Source organism: Helicoverpa armigera, chromosome 15, assembly GCF_030705265.1.
Source record: "Helicoverpa armigera isolate CAAS_96S chromosome 15, ASM3070526v1, whole genome shotgun sequence".
In the NCBI taxonomy this organism is placed as follows: Eukaryota; Metazoa; Arthropoda; class Insecta; order Lepidoptera; family Noctuidae; genus Helicoverpa; species Helicoverpa armigera.
Window position 1 is genome coordinate 6,013,751 of NC_087134.1, and position 15,039 is coordinate 6,028,789.

The 15,039-nt window shown below is 35.8% G+C and overlaps 1 protein-coding gene across 1 annotated transcript in view; it reads left to right on the forward strand.

Annotated features, from left to right (window-relative positions):
- The window catches only part of LOC110370533 (cell adhesion molecule Dscam1), a 160,389-nt gene that overhangs the window by 28,732 nt on the left and 116,618 nt on the right, over positions 1 to 15,039 (forward strand). Inside the window, 1 exon segment of the mRNA XM_064038178.1 lies at positions 7,613 to 7,662. Coding sequence (XP_063894248.1) covers positions 7,613 to 7,662 — 50 coding nt within the window.

Genomic DNA, 15,039 nt, shown 5'->3' on the forward strand with positions numbered 1-15,039 from the left:
GTAGTATAAGAGTTGTTTGATTATTTGTTACTGTGTTTTCCATTTTCCAACAATTTATCTAAATACTATGTACAAACTATTAAAGCCTCTGTATAAACAATGTTAATAGGTGTATTTACACTTTATCGCGGTCCTCTCGCGTATTAACAATTTGATATAATTAATTAACGCATTACAAAGGCAGCTGTGAAACTAATATAATATATTCCAAACCACAGGTAATAAATGTTTAGCCTAGTGAACCAGGAGGCAGTACGAATTGTGGTTATTAAGGTATTAAGTTGTAGAATTTATAAACTCACAATCAAATTAAGTAATATAACAACTCTGAAAATTAAACCTCATAAATTGAGACGATTAATACGTCCTCAAAGACATTTCTCAACCCATACAATATTTATTAAGAGCTTAACATATTTTCCAATTATTGTAGTTCTTTTAAAAATAAACTCATTTATAACCGAAAAAGTAATTCAAGAAACTTTAAGTTGTAAATAATATAATCCGACTCGTTGCGTATTTACTGTGGTCTAATTTTGGAGGCAATTTAAAGAACTTTGAAATAAGGTCTTTCGAAATTATTCCTAACTTAGTCTGGGCCTTGTTCAGGCCATTTCCCCTGCGCAGTATTTTCTTTAGTTGCCCTCCCAACGTTCTACTGTTCTTAAAAATGTTGTGAGTATCTAAAGTATTTTTAATTTATTTTGGCGAAGTCTTAATTTAACCAAAGGCAAGTAAGAGCTTGCCCAGGAGTGGCTTGCACTATAGGAAATAAAAAAGATAAAATTAATAATTTATGTTGAAATTGAAATATGATATTCTTTTTTCAATTGAAGCACAACTTATGTACCTACTATCACACATACTTACACTACAAACTAGCTCACACTACACGTAAATAAATAAATAAATAAAAGTTCCGTTCAATAACGTTGGTAGTGCAATAGTAATAAGTAATCTTATCCATTAACAAAATCCGCGGGCAGCACGTGCGACTGAAATGAGAAATGAATGGCTATTAATTCTAGTTCAGGCGCTCACATGAGTGGATTTTCGCGCTCAACCACAATGGATTGGATTTCATCGCGTTCTTACTGCACTTTTTCCTTTTAACTAATATAAAATACACTTATGTAAGAAAGTGAGTTGAGATTCAATGTAATTGGAATAGTTTTTAAAAAAGGTCTACTAAATAGCTAGTTCATCACCATCTGCATAGCATTTCCCATCTATGAAATTTTGGAACCTTGGGGTCAGCGTCCAAAGATTTAGTTGTGTGCATCACCATCACCAGCCTATCGCAGTCCACTGCTGGACATAGGCCTCTCGGCCTCTCCAAGTGCACGCCACTGAGATCGATTTTCGGCTTCTCGCATCCAGCTCCTGCCAGCCGTCTTGCGCAAGTCATCACTCCACCGTGCCTGAGAACAAATAAAGTTGTGTGCATAAAGTAAATAAATGTAGATTTAATTAATTTCACCCACTTATTATGTTTTATTTGCATCATATTACGGGGCAACTCTATTGCATCCAATTGTGCACAAATTCTAACTTTGAGCTGGTTTCGGATTAACAAAACAAATGAAACTCAATTCCATTTTGAAGGACTCAGTATCAGTATCCAGCGGCTGATGCTTAGCTGTAACAGTTATGCCGACTATAGTGTTGTAGCTATCTCCACTATATTAGTGTGACGTCACAGAGGATTGCAATATGGAGGAAAATGCAAACTAGATTTTGCCTTATTTTATTGTATGATTGCATTTACAAGGTAAAATCGTTGAAAAATCAAATACTGGTATCATAAAAGGCGGTCTATAGGTAGTTCTATATAATCACTTCGAAAGATGGTTAAAAAATATTCAAATAAATTACCGTTAGAAACCAAGGTAGCGCTTGAAGCAGTGTAAATAAATTTCTCTTTGAAACTTTCGAGTTTTGTATGCAGTAAACGTCTAACAAATTAGCTTGCAACGGAAAGTAGTACAGGTCTTTATATGGAACGCCCAAGTTATATGTATTTACAAACTCTTAGTCTAATGAAGTACTACCTATAATGAAGTACAAATTACTATTTTGACTTTTAGCGAAGCGTGGGTCGGTTTTTATGCTTACAAACTTCCATTATTTATATTTTACTCAAAACACCTTGGCACCACTTAGAATATTACTCCCGCCTACGTCCAAATTTTTAACTTCACTTTATCGCAGAGATTTAGAGTTGGCACACTGTAGATTTAAAAGTCGGCCGATAGTTAGCAAACATTTTTTTTTAAAGAAAATCCTGTTTTCGATCAAAGTTTACAGTTGGTCTGACACCGACTAAACACCTGATCCTTGTACCATTAATCTACATATTGATTTACGAGCACAGACGAACTATGGGACGACTAAAAGTTTGCAGTTTGCGCATAGGGACTCTTATCCCATAGTGAACAAAACGGGGGGTTTTTAATGCAGAATTTTCATGTAAATCCATTGTAAGGTAAACATGGGCTTTGTTGGTGTTATTGTATCACTTTAGCAGACATTATGGGTGTTCCGCGGAATCGTTTACTGCCGGTAGATTTACGCGCCGCGTTAAAAAAGTTGGGACGTTTGGTACGTTTGAAAGCACCTGGTACCACCCGGTCTAGTACCAACCGGGTTGGTACCACGCGGCTTGGTACTTTTCATAAACTGATGAAGGAGATTATTTTCTTATGTTATCTGTTTTGATCTGTTAATTAATGTGATGGTATTGTCTTGTTTTGAAAAGGCGTCTTATTGTTGTCCTGATTGGTTTTGCTGTAAAGATGTTACGTCGTCTATACTTGAGTTATATTTTATTAACGCGATTTAAAGTTAATTATGCTATCTTATTGCCTTAGCTTATATATTTTCAATGTAAACCTTAATATATTATCCCTGCATCACAATAGCCAAATAAATATCCCGTATCTTTTTTACAGTGTAATTAAAGGATCTTTCAGCCTTCTACAGCGCCATATACCAACATACAAATAGCCAAATCTTTCCTCCCAAACTCTGTTCAAATTAACAGTAATGATAATGAATGCGGTCCAGTATTGATCCCATATTACACCAGCAATGGGGCCCAAGTCTCCCATTCGAGAGCACACCAATAAATTGAGATATTTGCCCGTGTTGTGAGCAAAATTTATGTTCTTTTATTGGCTTTTATAGCGTTTTTCGAACGTTCCTACAGGCAGCACTTTTCGTAACAAAGGTTTATATTTACGATCGAATCGATGTTATTATGAGACTCATTAATTTGGACTTGTTTACGCAGAAGCAATGGATTGGATGTTAAGTAATAATTTATTTAAATTAGCAAAGGAAAACAAGGAAATAACCAAATATCTTTTATGAAAAATAGCTGTCCAAAAAGTCGTCAACAACATGAATGACAAATGTAAACTTACACACACAGACAAAAATAAGGCTAGAATTTCGCAGCAAATAAACAGACTAAAAATAGAAAAATCTCTAGTACCTCACAGCTAAATAAATACGCATTCAACTTGTATTCCCAATTCCCATTCTCATACATATTTGCGCGACATACATATGTCAATGTCGACGAATAAAGTAACAGGTGCAGATTTGATATTTCAATCCATCTTACATATATTCTGTCCCTGTATAATGCTCGCCTGTCCTCAAACATGTGAAAGGTTTGAGAAAACTCGCTTACCTTACCAAACCACAGAGGAAGGAATGATAGCGGAGATGCCAAGGAAGGTAGGTCAGGCGCCTACTTGTAGGTCAATGTAACGTACGCTAGACGTGATAAGTAACCAGAACTAACGAAGTGTTGGGGTTGTATCAAAACCAATCTGGCAAAGATTGATTTGATTGATTATAAATTTGATTAAAAAAAAAAATGGGCCGGTTCTATAGAAGATGTGTAAGGGCGGAGCTAGTAACGTTCCTCGTTCGAACACCGCATTTTGGCGCGCTACTCAGTGGCGGCGTAGCGTCGGGTGGCACCCGGGGCGGACTACCTATTGAGCACCCCCCAAAAAAAATGACAAAATATAATCACTTACTAAATTGTAAATTAAAGTACTTAAAAATCGTGTAGAAATTACCATGGTGCTTTTTGCTAGGTTTAACGCACAAAAACTGGAGACAAATCACTGCAAACTTATAAGGCGACGCGAGCCCGTAATTTTTGAGTTTTGGGACATAAAGGAACCCATACATGTTTACGCATAAAAGCGAGCGTGAAGTTAAAAAGATGCAAGAGCAGCGAGCGCGAAATTTTTGAGTTTTATAACACAAAATTACCCAAACACGTGTGAAAAAAAAACCACTGAGACGAGAAGAAGCCGTGAGCGCGAAATTTTTGATTTTTGGGACGCAATGATACCTTAAGAAAGTAGAAAAAGGTCACCGTTCGTTGAAAGGCGCGAGCGCAGCGAGCGCGAAATTTTTGAGTCTTGGAACACAAAAATACTCACACACGTTTAAAAAAAAAACAGTGGAAAGTCAAAAAGCTGCGAGCGCAGCGAGCGCGAAATTTTTTGAATTTTGGGACACAAAAGTCCTCCAAAATCGGCAGTGTAGAGCGTCAGTTGTTTTTGCTACTTCGGTGCTTTAACTTTTTGTTAGATTGAGGACTCAAAGTGCGCAGAATAAAACAGAAATGAAGAAAAAACCGCGAGCGAAGCGAGCGGATTTTTTTTAAACTTTGAGGAATTAATTTAAGTAATCACTAAAAACAAAAATAAACAAGAAAGGCAGGGGTGACAGCCGGACTGGCACCCCTCTCAGTGCCGCCTTGACGTCTTGCGCATGCACTGTAAAAATTTGAATAGGGTGCAGTGAGAATAGGCTTTGCAGATTAGAATGGCACCCTCAGTGACTTGTCCCTTCTGCCCGCGCCATCCTGGTCATGCAGATATGTGCCGACCAAGATGGCACCCCCCTACACGTGGCACCCGGGGCGGACCGCCCTCTCCGCCCCCCCCTTACGCCGCTACTGGCGCTACTACCTTCTTACGAGATTTTGCGTTATGATATCTCCGCTAGTCATTTTGTTCTACATGATCCAAACTGTTAAAAGAGTAAGGGTCGATTCACACGTGCCCATCGTCGCAGCGACTTAAACCCGGCAGGTAGTGGCTTGTATTACGAGAATGGACTTGCCACAGCTTCAAAGCTTTGTGATAATTACATAAACGTGTATCATCTGCAGTTGACTAGAATAGCAATGTGGAAACAGTATTTCATACAAACCGCTCGCTATATTACCGCTGCTGTGCAGTGATAAGTCTGTACCGGTCCTTACGGTACAAGATGTTATGGAACCAAGTCTTACGGAATCTTACGGTAGTAAATCTTTGTAGCAGCAGGTGGCCATTTAAGCTGTTTGCTGCCTTTGTTATTAAAAGAACTTACTAAAAGACTTACGTGGGTACAAAAAATAGAGTTTTGCAAAAGCCACATAAAAGTGGGCAGCTTTGTGTGTTTTCTTTTCAGACAAGCTTAAAGCCCGTAGATTTAAAATAGTTCAAGGGTTCTTTTCAGTTTATTATTAGAAAATGTACCTAAGTAGTTTTTATATGGCATTTTCTTTACAATTTGGTGGAAGGTATTTTATGAGTGAAACATGATATTTGTTCTGAGGAAAGGTCCTCTTGTACATAAAAACAAATGACAAATCAGGGGATACTTATTTCAAAATTCAAAGCAGCATTCATTCAGGTGCATTGTTGTCAGTTCCCTATGTCCTAGCAGCAAAAATAAAATTGAAATGCCCACTCCATACAACTGCCAGCAAATACAATGTTACACATGGAATTCGATTGATTAACCATCACGTATTTGGCCATAAACTGTTACCTATTAAGATCGGTATCTCCATTAATAAGGTTCGTTATATACTCCGTGTGTACGTCTGCATAATCAAATTACGCGGCACGGGATCATTGGTCGCGCATCGATTCATATCAATTACCGTAATGACGTAACTCACGGTACGTGCTTAACGAAAATGTACTGTTTGCGGTACACATTAAGTCTGTAGTTGATTAATTAAATTAGAAAGAAAGAAGAAAGAAAGAAAATCCATTTATTTCGAACACACGAATGACGCAAGAAACAAATAAATAAATATGGCACAAAACAAACAATACAGTGAACATAAAAAGGGGCATTAATGAGGAAATTTGGGTGAAGAATTTGCAGCGCGAAGGTTGTTTATAAATCCATTAAGTAAATCAGTTCTTCATAATATAACACGAAATTTAACACCGAAATTCTTTCATATTTAGTATCATAAATGTAGCTAATATTATGCATATTTACCACGATTTAGATCCAAATACATCTACTGCGAGTATTTACAATTAATTAAGTTTCGTATTCGAATCACTGAATTGGAAATTATTGCCGACTGCACACGAAAATCTAAATCTATTTTTTAAACACATTGAACACTCGAATTACTAGGCTATACATTACACCATAAAGCATCAAATAATTTTAAACTAAGTATGTAAAAGGACCAAATTTTCAAGCTTACATTTTTCTGCGACTGCAAGGACCAAGAATTTCTTCAACAAGATAAAGTTATAACTCAATAACTAAATTGTAAGGGGTTGCAAGGGGTTGTGCCTCATCTTGACCGGGTTGTCGGAATCCTCTTTCCCATCTCGTATTAGCACTTAGTCAGGTCACTGGCTTACAATTCGATAGTCACTCCTAACGAGTGGATTTGATAAAGGACCAGTCTTGTAAGCGATAATTTGTTACACTGTTTGTGGAGATATTTGTATGAGTGGTACAGCAAAAAAATATTTATTGAACAGACTGTACTCAGTTTTAAGTAGAAAACTAAGATTACCCGTACAATGTAGACTAAGCAGTCGACCGACAGTTAGGGAGAAAAATTTTTTTTTTTAAGGAATACCAAATAAACTATAGGCCGAGTACGGTCAGGTTCTTTCAATGTCTTAGTTCGAATCACACAATCAAACATTTCAGACAGAATACATATATGCCACATCTTGGAAGTGTGTACATATGTATAGAGTTATCACACACACTCTCCTTTTGTAGCTAATTTGGAGTTGTATACCAAAATAGATACAGGAAAAGGCAAATGGTTTGGCTTTTATGTATTGAATCAAACTCTCTCTTCGTTACCGAGCGCTTGTGTAGCAGTTATTAATAACGCCAGTCATATCAATAGAGGTCATGAGGGCAACTTTATATTTATCATCATATGTTACCTACTATTTACGCAGAATGCAAAACAATACTTAATTTCTCGAGAAGTAAATGTGTCGTGTGACTTTGTGTTTAATTTAATGAGTGACTTCTAAAAATTCTAAAAATATGTACACAAAAGGTACCCATTTTTTAAATTAATAACATAGATTACATTGTGAAGCTGGTGTAATTTAAAAATATTATTATTTTAGTTAGTCGCGAAATAGGTGCTTTGTTACAAAAATGTACCGACTTATCTTTTATGTTGACAGAGTAATTTACGGCATCACCTCCAACAGAATACTTGCTTAAGATACCTATTTCTTTAAAAACGAGCAAGCTTAATGTAGTTTGAAAAAGATACAATAAGGTTTTTCTTTTTCTTTCGCAGGAATCCCGGGAAAATGAAGATCTGCACGTATTTGCTGCTGAGTTTTTTAGGTAAGTTTACTCTTGTTTATTTTGCACGAGTATTCGTGGTGTAGAGGTGGGAAAAAATGTGATTGATTGTAACTTCGTTACAGAAAACAAATAACAATAAGGGTTTAGTTCACTTTTTTTTATTTATTTTTTATAACACCAAAATACTTTATTATCCTGTTCAAGCACGTTCCTTCTAATTTCAATAATTCACAACGTAGGTACCTATGTATATCAAATGTGTTAACTGTTCTATTCAAATATAGAATTCCCACATGTCAATTCGAACGACACAAACACATTCCATTTTGCAGAATTTAGAAATTGGAATCGAACAAATGAAAAGATATTCTATTTAGCCAATTTGTCAGTTGGAATTTAAAATACAGATCGATTTTCTAGCTGAGCTATGGTAGGTAAAGCTAAATCAAGCTTAAAGTTGAAGTGTGCCACATAACTTCGTTCGTTTTATTCACTTTGATACATTATTCACTTTTCTCGACATATTTTTGTGGAAGCGGAGTGTCGAACTGAATTTGCGAGCTCGCGAACGAGGTCCTCAGAGATCGCTAAATCTACGTACATAGTACGTACCTTTTACGTGCCCATATAAATTTCACAACGTTTTTGATTTATTGCTGGATCTTACATGTAAATTTTGATATGGATCGGTCCTAAACTTTGAAAGTTACGTGCGTAAAAAGTTATATTTAGGCAGGCTAAATAATTAAGGTTACTTATAAATAGTTATTTAATAAAAGAGCAAGTGAAAGGGACTAAACTAAACTAAACTATTGTAAACGTTTTGATTTGATTTGATTTGATTTAACTAGCAAATTTTTTTAATAAGTTATACAATTTCAAATATAGAAACTATAATATCATACTTACCTAAATGTCAAAACACCTTTTATATTTTTTTGTATCAAACATGTAACAAATGTTAATAGGAAATGTGGCCGGTAAAGGAAAACAAACAAATGAAGTTTGTTTACAAAGTAGGGCGAATGAGAATGTAATTGGAAAAAGTTATGTGTCAAAATATTTTCGCAATGCCCACTGCTGTTTTGATGGATTGCAAGTTCTATTAATATTTCTTCGTCAAAACACTTTTTTTCTCCTTCTAAATACCGTAGTAATTGCACTCTCTTTTTTGATCTTTGTGCATTTCCCTGATTAGGTACATCTACAGAAATGCTATGACTATTGGTAGCTAAAGGATGATGGGTACGTATTAGCTAAAACAATCCACTACTTTTACTTTTATCTGATCAGATACCCAACAACACAACTTTCCATCACATACACCAGAGTTCAAGATTAAACCCCACAAAACTTTAAACTGAACCCAAGTTTGTAAACAAGCAACCACAAAATGATTAGGTAAGGAACACACCACCCGGGGCTATCGTTGAAACCCAGTTACGTAGACTTTGAGACAGAACACCAAAGGGTTTGAGGAGTGTACATCAGCCTTATCTTATTGTGTATTTGTGTGCCTTTATATCAGTTGTAGAATGTGCTCCGGCTTATTGCAACGGTTGCGACTGAGCGCATTTCGTAACTGTTTTGCAACAGTACGGGTGAACTGACAGATACTTTGTTTGGTTTTGTTAGTAGAGAATTTATGCTGTAGTTAGCAAAGTTATGTACAAAGTGCTTTGAATTCCTTTGCTGTCATACTTAGGAACGAATCTGTGTAGGAACTTTGGAATCCGTGATGCTAAACCTAGCTTTTGTGGGTGCGTTTGTATATATAATGCGTTTGTAAATGGCTCGGTAAGACAAGTGGTCTACTAAGATGGTATCTTGTATGGAGAAAGTTATAGACTACAGTTTTTTTTATAATACAGTAAGTCAATTTAACTGGCGAGGAAAGCTGCAGAAACAATTCTCTAATTATTGGTATCCATAGTAAATGCAGTTTTTAACTTACTTAAATATGTATGTTCTTCATATATGTATGTATGTATATAACTGTTAAGCTTCATTGTGCACAGAGTTTTGGGTTATGAAGACACTCCCTTTAATTATATTATTGAGACCAAAAGTCACACATGACTACCACCCTTTATTTACATTATTAATTAACACAAACACCCACGATGTATTACAAATTATTATAAAGGGTAGTTGCTTCTACGAAAATAGAAAGGGAAATTCGCTTAACAGTGGGTGTTCTACAAATAATTCAGTTTGAACGGTTTGGTACCGAATTAAACCGATTATATCTATCTAAATAGGGAGGGGATTAGATGTTCGGCCTAGACACGACCAATCAAGGGATGAACTCGCCTTAATCAGTACTCAAATTGGGCCTGAAGATATAGTGGACGCAAATATTAGCTCGATTACTGGTACTGTAAATAGGCATTTATATGTTCCCTTGTACACTTTATACTAATCTAGCGTAATAATTTTGCGTTTTTTTTGTGCCCTATATACTCCGAAAATACTAAATTAATTTGAAGAGTTTTTATTAACACGCTTATATTAGCTTCACTTGTAACTTACTATGTAAGAATGTCTTCGATTAGGATGAAATTTCGCACACGCTCTGAGTTCTGATGACAATACACGACTAGCATGTTTTTTGTTTTTTAAAGTATGTTTTTTTTTGTTTCACTATCGGATAGTTACTATCCTCGAGTAACATTACTATTACCTAACCTTAACCGCGTACGGGAAAAAGTTACCTCGGGACGCGGGGAAAACCGCGCGAAAACAACTAGTATCTTATAAAAGAATACATTCCACAAAACGATTTACAAAATAGAGAAGAAATTGATCTCTATCTGCCTGTATGGCGAAGTTGTAACTTGTTTTAGATTAAGATCTAACTTAGCTAGCTTTCAGCGAGAAAAACTGTTTAACTTAGATTGGCGTTCATAATATCACATTTTTCATCTTATTTATTTATCTTCGTATATTTACGCACCATGATATCTAGATGTGAGTCAGAAAATTCTGAAATATTCTGATAGATAGCCGTGTTTTTGTTGTTATCAAAGAATTTTTGGTCAATTCGTTTGCGATTCAGAACTTTGGTCCTGTGGTTTCATATCAGTGGCGATAAATCTCTGGATGGTCTGCTTCGTAGTTTTACAAACATCATAGATTTGATATTTTGATGGTATTTTGAATTGATATTTCAAACAGGCTAAGATTAGTGAATGGAAACCCTACAGGAAACACATTTATGTGGTACAAGATTATTGATTATAAGTACCTAAATGTTATTGTAATCACTCTTCAGCAGGCCAGACAGCTTATACCCTGAATTGAGAACATATTAGGCGTAAAAGTAAAAACAAAAAGCTACATTAAAAACTGTCTAATGTACCTACCTACATAATGTTTAGCGTATCAACGCAGTAAATGTAAAAGTAATTATTTTATAAAAAGGCGGCGAATCTCATTTATTTTGGCCCCTCATTCATTCTGAGCGCGTCCAAGTTTTTTTGGGACATTATTCGCTAATTACTTAACATGCAGATTAGGTGCTCAATGTAATTTGTACACTTTTTTGTACCACGCACAGCATTAAACCTTAATGTGGACTTTATTCAGCTTAAATTGAGTGGAAAATTCAATGTTCCATTTGTACATTGTTGTTTTTTTTCGTCTAGCTGCATGATACCATATTTTTATCTTAGATTCGATTTTTCACTTTTAAGTGTACTTAGGGTAACTAAATAATTAATTATTCTTGTATACAACATGCTTTGATGTATCTAAATATTGTTAAAAATCAAATATACCTAATAATGATAAATTATCTTTCAGAATATAAAAAAAATATTGTACATTTACTATACCTCTATACTAGGAAAAACACTCAAAACACCATGCAAACAACGTAAGTTCATAATGAACACTAAATCAAACTCCTCTAAAGTCATTAACGCCAAACAAATCATAAAGTTAGCAGCACTAAGTCTATTTGGCTTGATAGTGAATACCCTAACGTACTAAACGTAATATCGTAATTAACAAATAGAAGGGAAGCACACACGTCGTGTTTGGCACGAGTTTCCCGAACTATCGCGACGCGCCCTGAATGCCGAGCAGCCAAGATATTGCAACATCTGCCTTACATGTAGCCAACTACAAAATGTACCCTTGTATGTTAGCAAACACTAGAACAATATTTGCCAAAACGACTGGGCTCGCTCCACACTCTATGTACAATCTCTGTCAGCAATTTCTTTGTACCTCAGAGACTTCAGATTACGTTTAAAAACTTCCAGCTTTAACAAACACACCACGGTTTGTTAGACCCAACAAAAAATAATTCCCAACTTTCTTCAGACTTTGGTAATTACTTAACAAGAACGCGGACCTTGAACAAGTTGTGACAACCATCCCTAAACGTGTTCCGCAAACTCCAGTTTCCCGACTTATCAGGCCACTTTACAAACCCTAATGACCGCCTTTGTTATCTCACTGAAAAATAATTCCCAACACTACTCCTAGAAAAAACGTTGACGCTTCATTTAAAGTTGTTATGCTCAAGAGACGCCCGCGGAATAAAGTTGAAAAATTACTTTTCGTGTAATTCTTACGAAAATTTACTTTCTAGCCCAGAATTCCTAGCAGCATATTTAAATATCTGAAATCCGCTGGAGAGTGACGCTACCGCCCCACGGACACGAAATTGACTTAAAATTTAAGGCACTTAGCTAAAAGTTGGATCAAGTTTGAACAAGTAACTTACCGAACATTGGACCCGGTGGATCCGCGACGTGGGGACTTTCCTAAAGGGCATATCTCATTTTGTATCGACTACATTTTGTTCACATTAAACATGAATAAGCTCTTAATTTAATTGACTAACCCAAGTTCATTCATACAACTAATATTGTTTAAGTAAACGTAACTATTTAACCTGTAAATTGTAGAACAGGACAAAGCGTGGGAGTCTGAATCAACTACGAAACGTATCTGAACATACAATTTAATATAACTTCTCAAAGTAAACAGAACAATCCTTCTAATAATAGATAGCATGAAATAGATGAAAATTGGATTATATCACTGGCAATATCTTACAAAAGAATATGGTTGAATGGGACGTAGCGTATAAAAACCCATTAAGAATGTGTCTCAGATGTATTACCGTTTATCATGCTCTGTTTATCTCTCCCGCAGTTCATAAATGGGCTATTTCTATCAAATCCATTTAACAATTTTATTTTCATCTAGATTTTTATGTACTTCACATTATATTACTGTGTAATCCTTTCGTTGTCAAAAGAGAAACATGTCTAGGCTTTATGCTACTCATGTGTACCCTACATTATAAAGGCACCTTTACCAAAAGCAGGTAACATAATTCAGTTTGCGTTGAATTTTAAAAGGACGACCTGTAAACACACAAACTACGGTGAAAGATAAAGCAGAACTAAAATTAATTTTCAAAGAAAAACAGGCGTTTTGGTTGTACCTAACGAAACCTGTATTATATTTCTATTTCTAACTTATCCTTTTTCCTAGAACATCTGTAGTATATTACAAAGTGATTTACTCTGAAACGGTCAGATAGGCTCATTTGACCTCAGCTTAATTTGTTTAGTCTAGACCGAGCCATTAATCAGACTCTTTGCTAACAATTACTTTTTATTTTTAGGCTTATTTATTTCTTGTTCATATTGCGTTCGTGGAGAGAATTCTTGTCATTTCGCTACCGACTTGTATAATGCATTTCTTTGGTATTAATATAGTTTCCTGATTGTGAACGATCCAAGTTAGATTAGTGTAATGATTGTAAATAACTTGGAATTTGGAAAAAAATTAAAATGTTGATGTCGGCGGAAAAAACCCGACTTTTGGTTCAGGTTACCGTGTCGGTTCGCCAATCCCAATGAGAAAGAAAAAGCAGAGTGCCTACTAAGAATAACAAAATAGGAGTTATACTTTCTAGGAGTATTTACTTATTAACCAAAATAACATACTTGTAAGTAAAATTACCTACAAGAAACAAACTTATACAAATATGTGATGCTTTCGCGTTGAACACATATCTTCACGGCTTTTGTGCAGTTTGCAACACGAACAAACTTTGTGCTTTATTCAACACTGTATACAAAATGTATGTGATGGTACAGAAGAGCCCTGAAAGAATACTGGATAGGAGAAAGAGAAGGAAGAAAATAACGTATAATACCTCTAATATGTGTACATAAACTATCGTCCTATGCCATTTAAACCTGTGGAGTTAGAATGACGACAATTATTCAGCAACATTGATAGTGTCTTTCAATTATATTGTCACACTGAATATCCATTTTTTAGGAGGTTCTACATTCTGCCCTGAAAAGCCAAACATCTTCGGAACCAAAAACATCCATAGAAACAACAGTATAGTTCAAAACTCAAGAGAACATGTTCGGGCCCCCTCTACATAATCAAATTCTGAACCAAGATTCTTCTTTACGACCAAAGCATAGTTTGGCACCAAGAAACCTCTGCACTGCAAGAGGCACTAGTCTTCACTACCCCGAGTGTGGTTACAAAACAAGTGCAAACATGTCGTATTGTTTTGCGGACATTTTCTACCCCAGTGACTTCGCTGCAGTTCAATACTTTGCCCACTGGCTGGTTGATTCTTGTGGCACTACTTATTTTGTTTATCAGTTTTGAACAAGGAGTAAGGAAAGGTAAGCGGAGATGCCATAGTGCAGCTAGGTCAGGCGCCTTCATCGAGTCTAAATTCGTATGGTGGGCATGACCAAATGGATCAGTTACTAGTGAACTAATGAGGCGATCGGGGTCTTTGAGGCATCTGCCAATGATTTCGAGATTACAAAAAATGTTCGGGTTCAAAGAAGGGGTATAAGGTTGCTCGTGACTAGATCACTCGCATTTTGGCGCGCTACTTTCTTAGGCGATTTTTCGCTATAGCACCTCTGCTAGTCATTTTGTTCTCCGTGGTCTTGAATGTGAATGCCGTGGGAAATCGAAGAGGAATAATGCTAACATAGTTTTGCCTTTGCGGCGGATGAAACGAGCCAAGTCGAACTATGTATGCAGAGCGTGTGCTGAGCTGGATGTAACGTAATTGGTTTAATGTTTAGCTAATTAGGGACTTTAAGTTTCGTATAGGAATTATTATCGTTGCAATCGCATTATTGACAATATTGATTAGATTATATGACGAAATTGTAACAAAAGTTTCTCTTCATCTTCTCGTTCATCGCATCATTCGTGTAAGTTGTAGTCAAAAGTAGTACTTTATTATTTGTTATACCTATCCAACATCTATTCCAAGTTCATTAATGAGTACCTAACCCATATAAAGCGATAACTTTCTAGAATTCCCTCACAAACCGACATAGTTCTGCAGATATATTCTATCATTGTATTCTTTCAATTAAACTTCGTAACGAAGTACTCTAA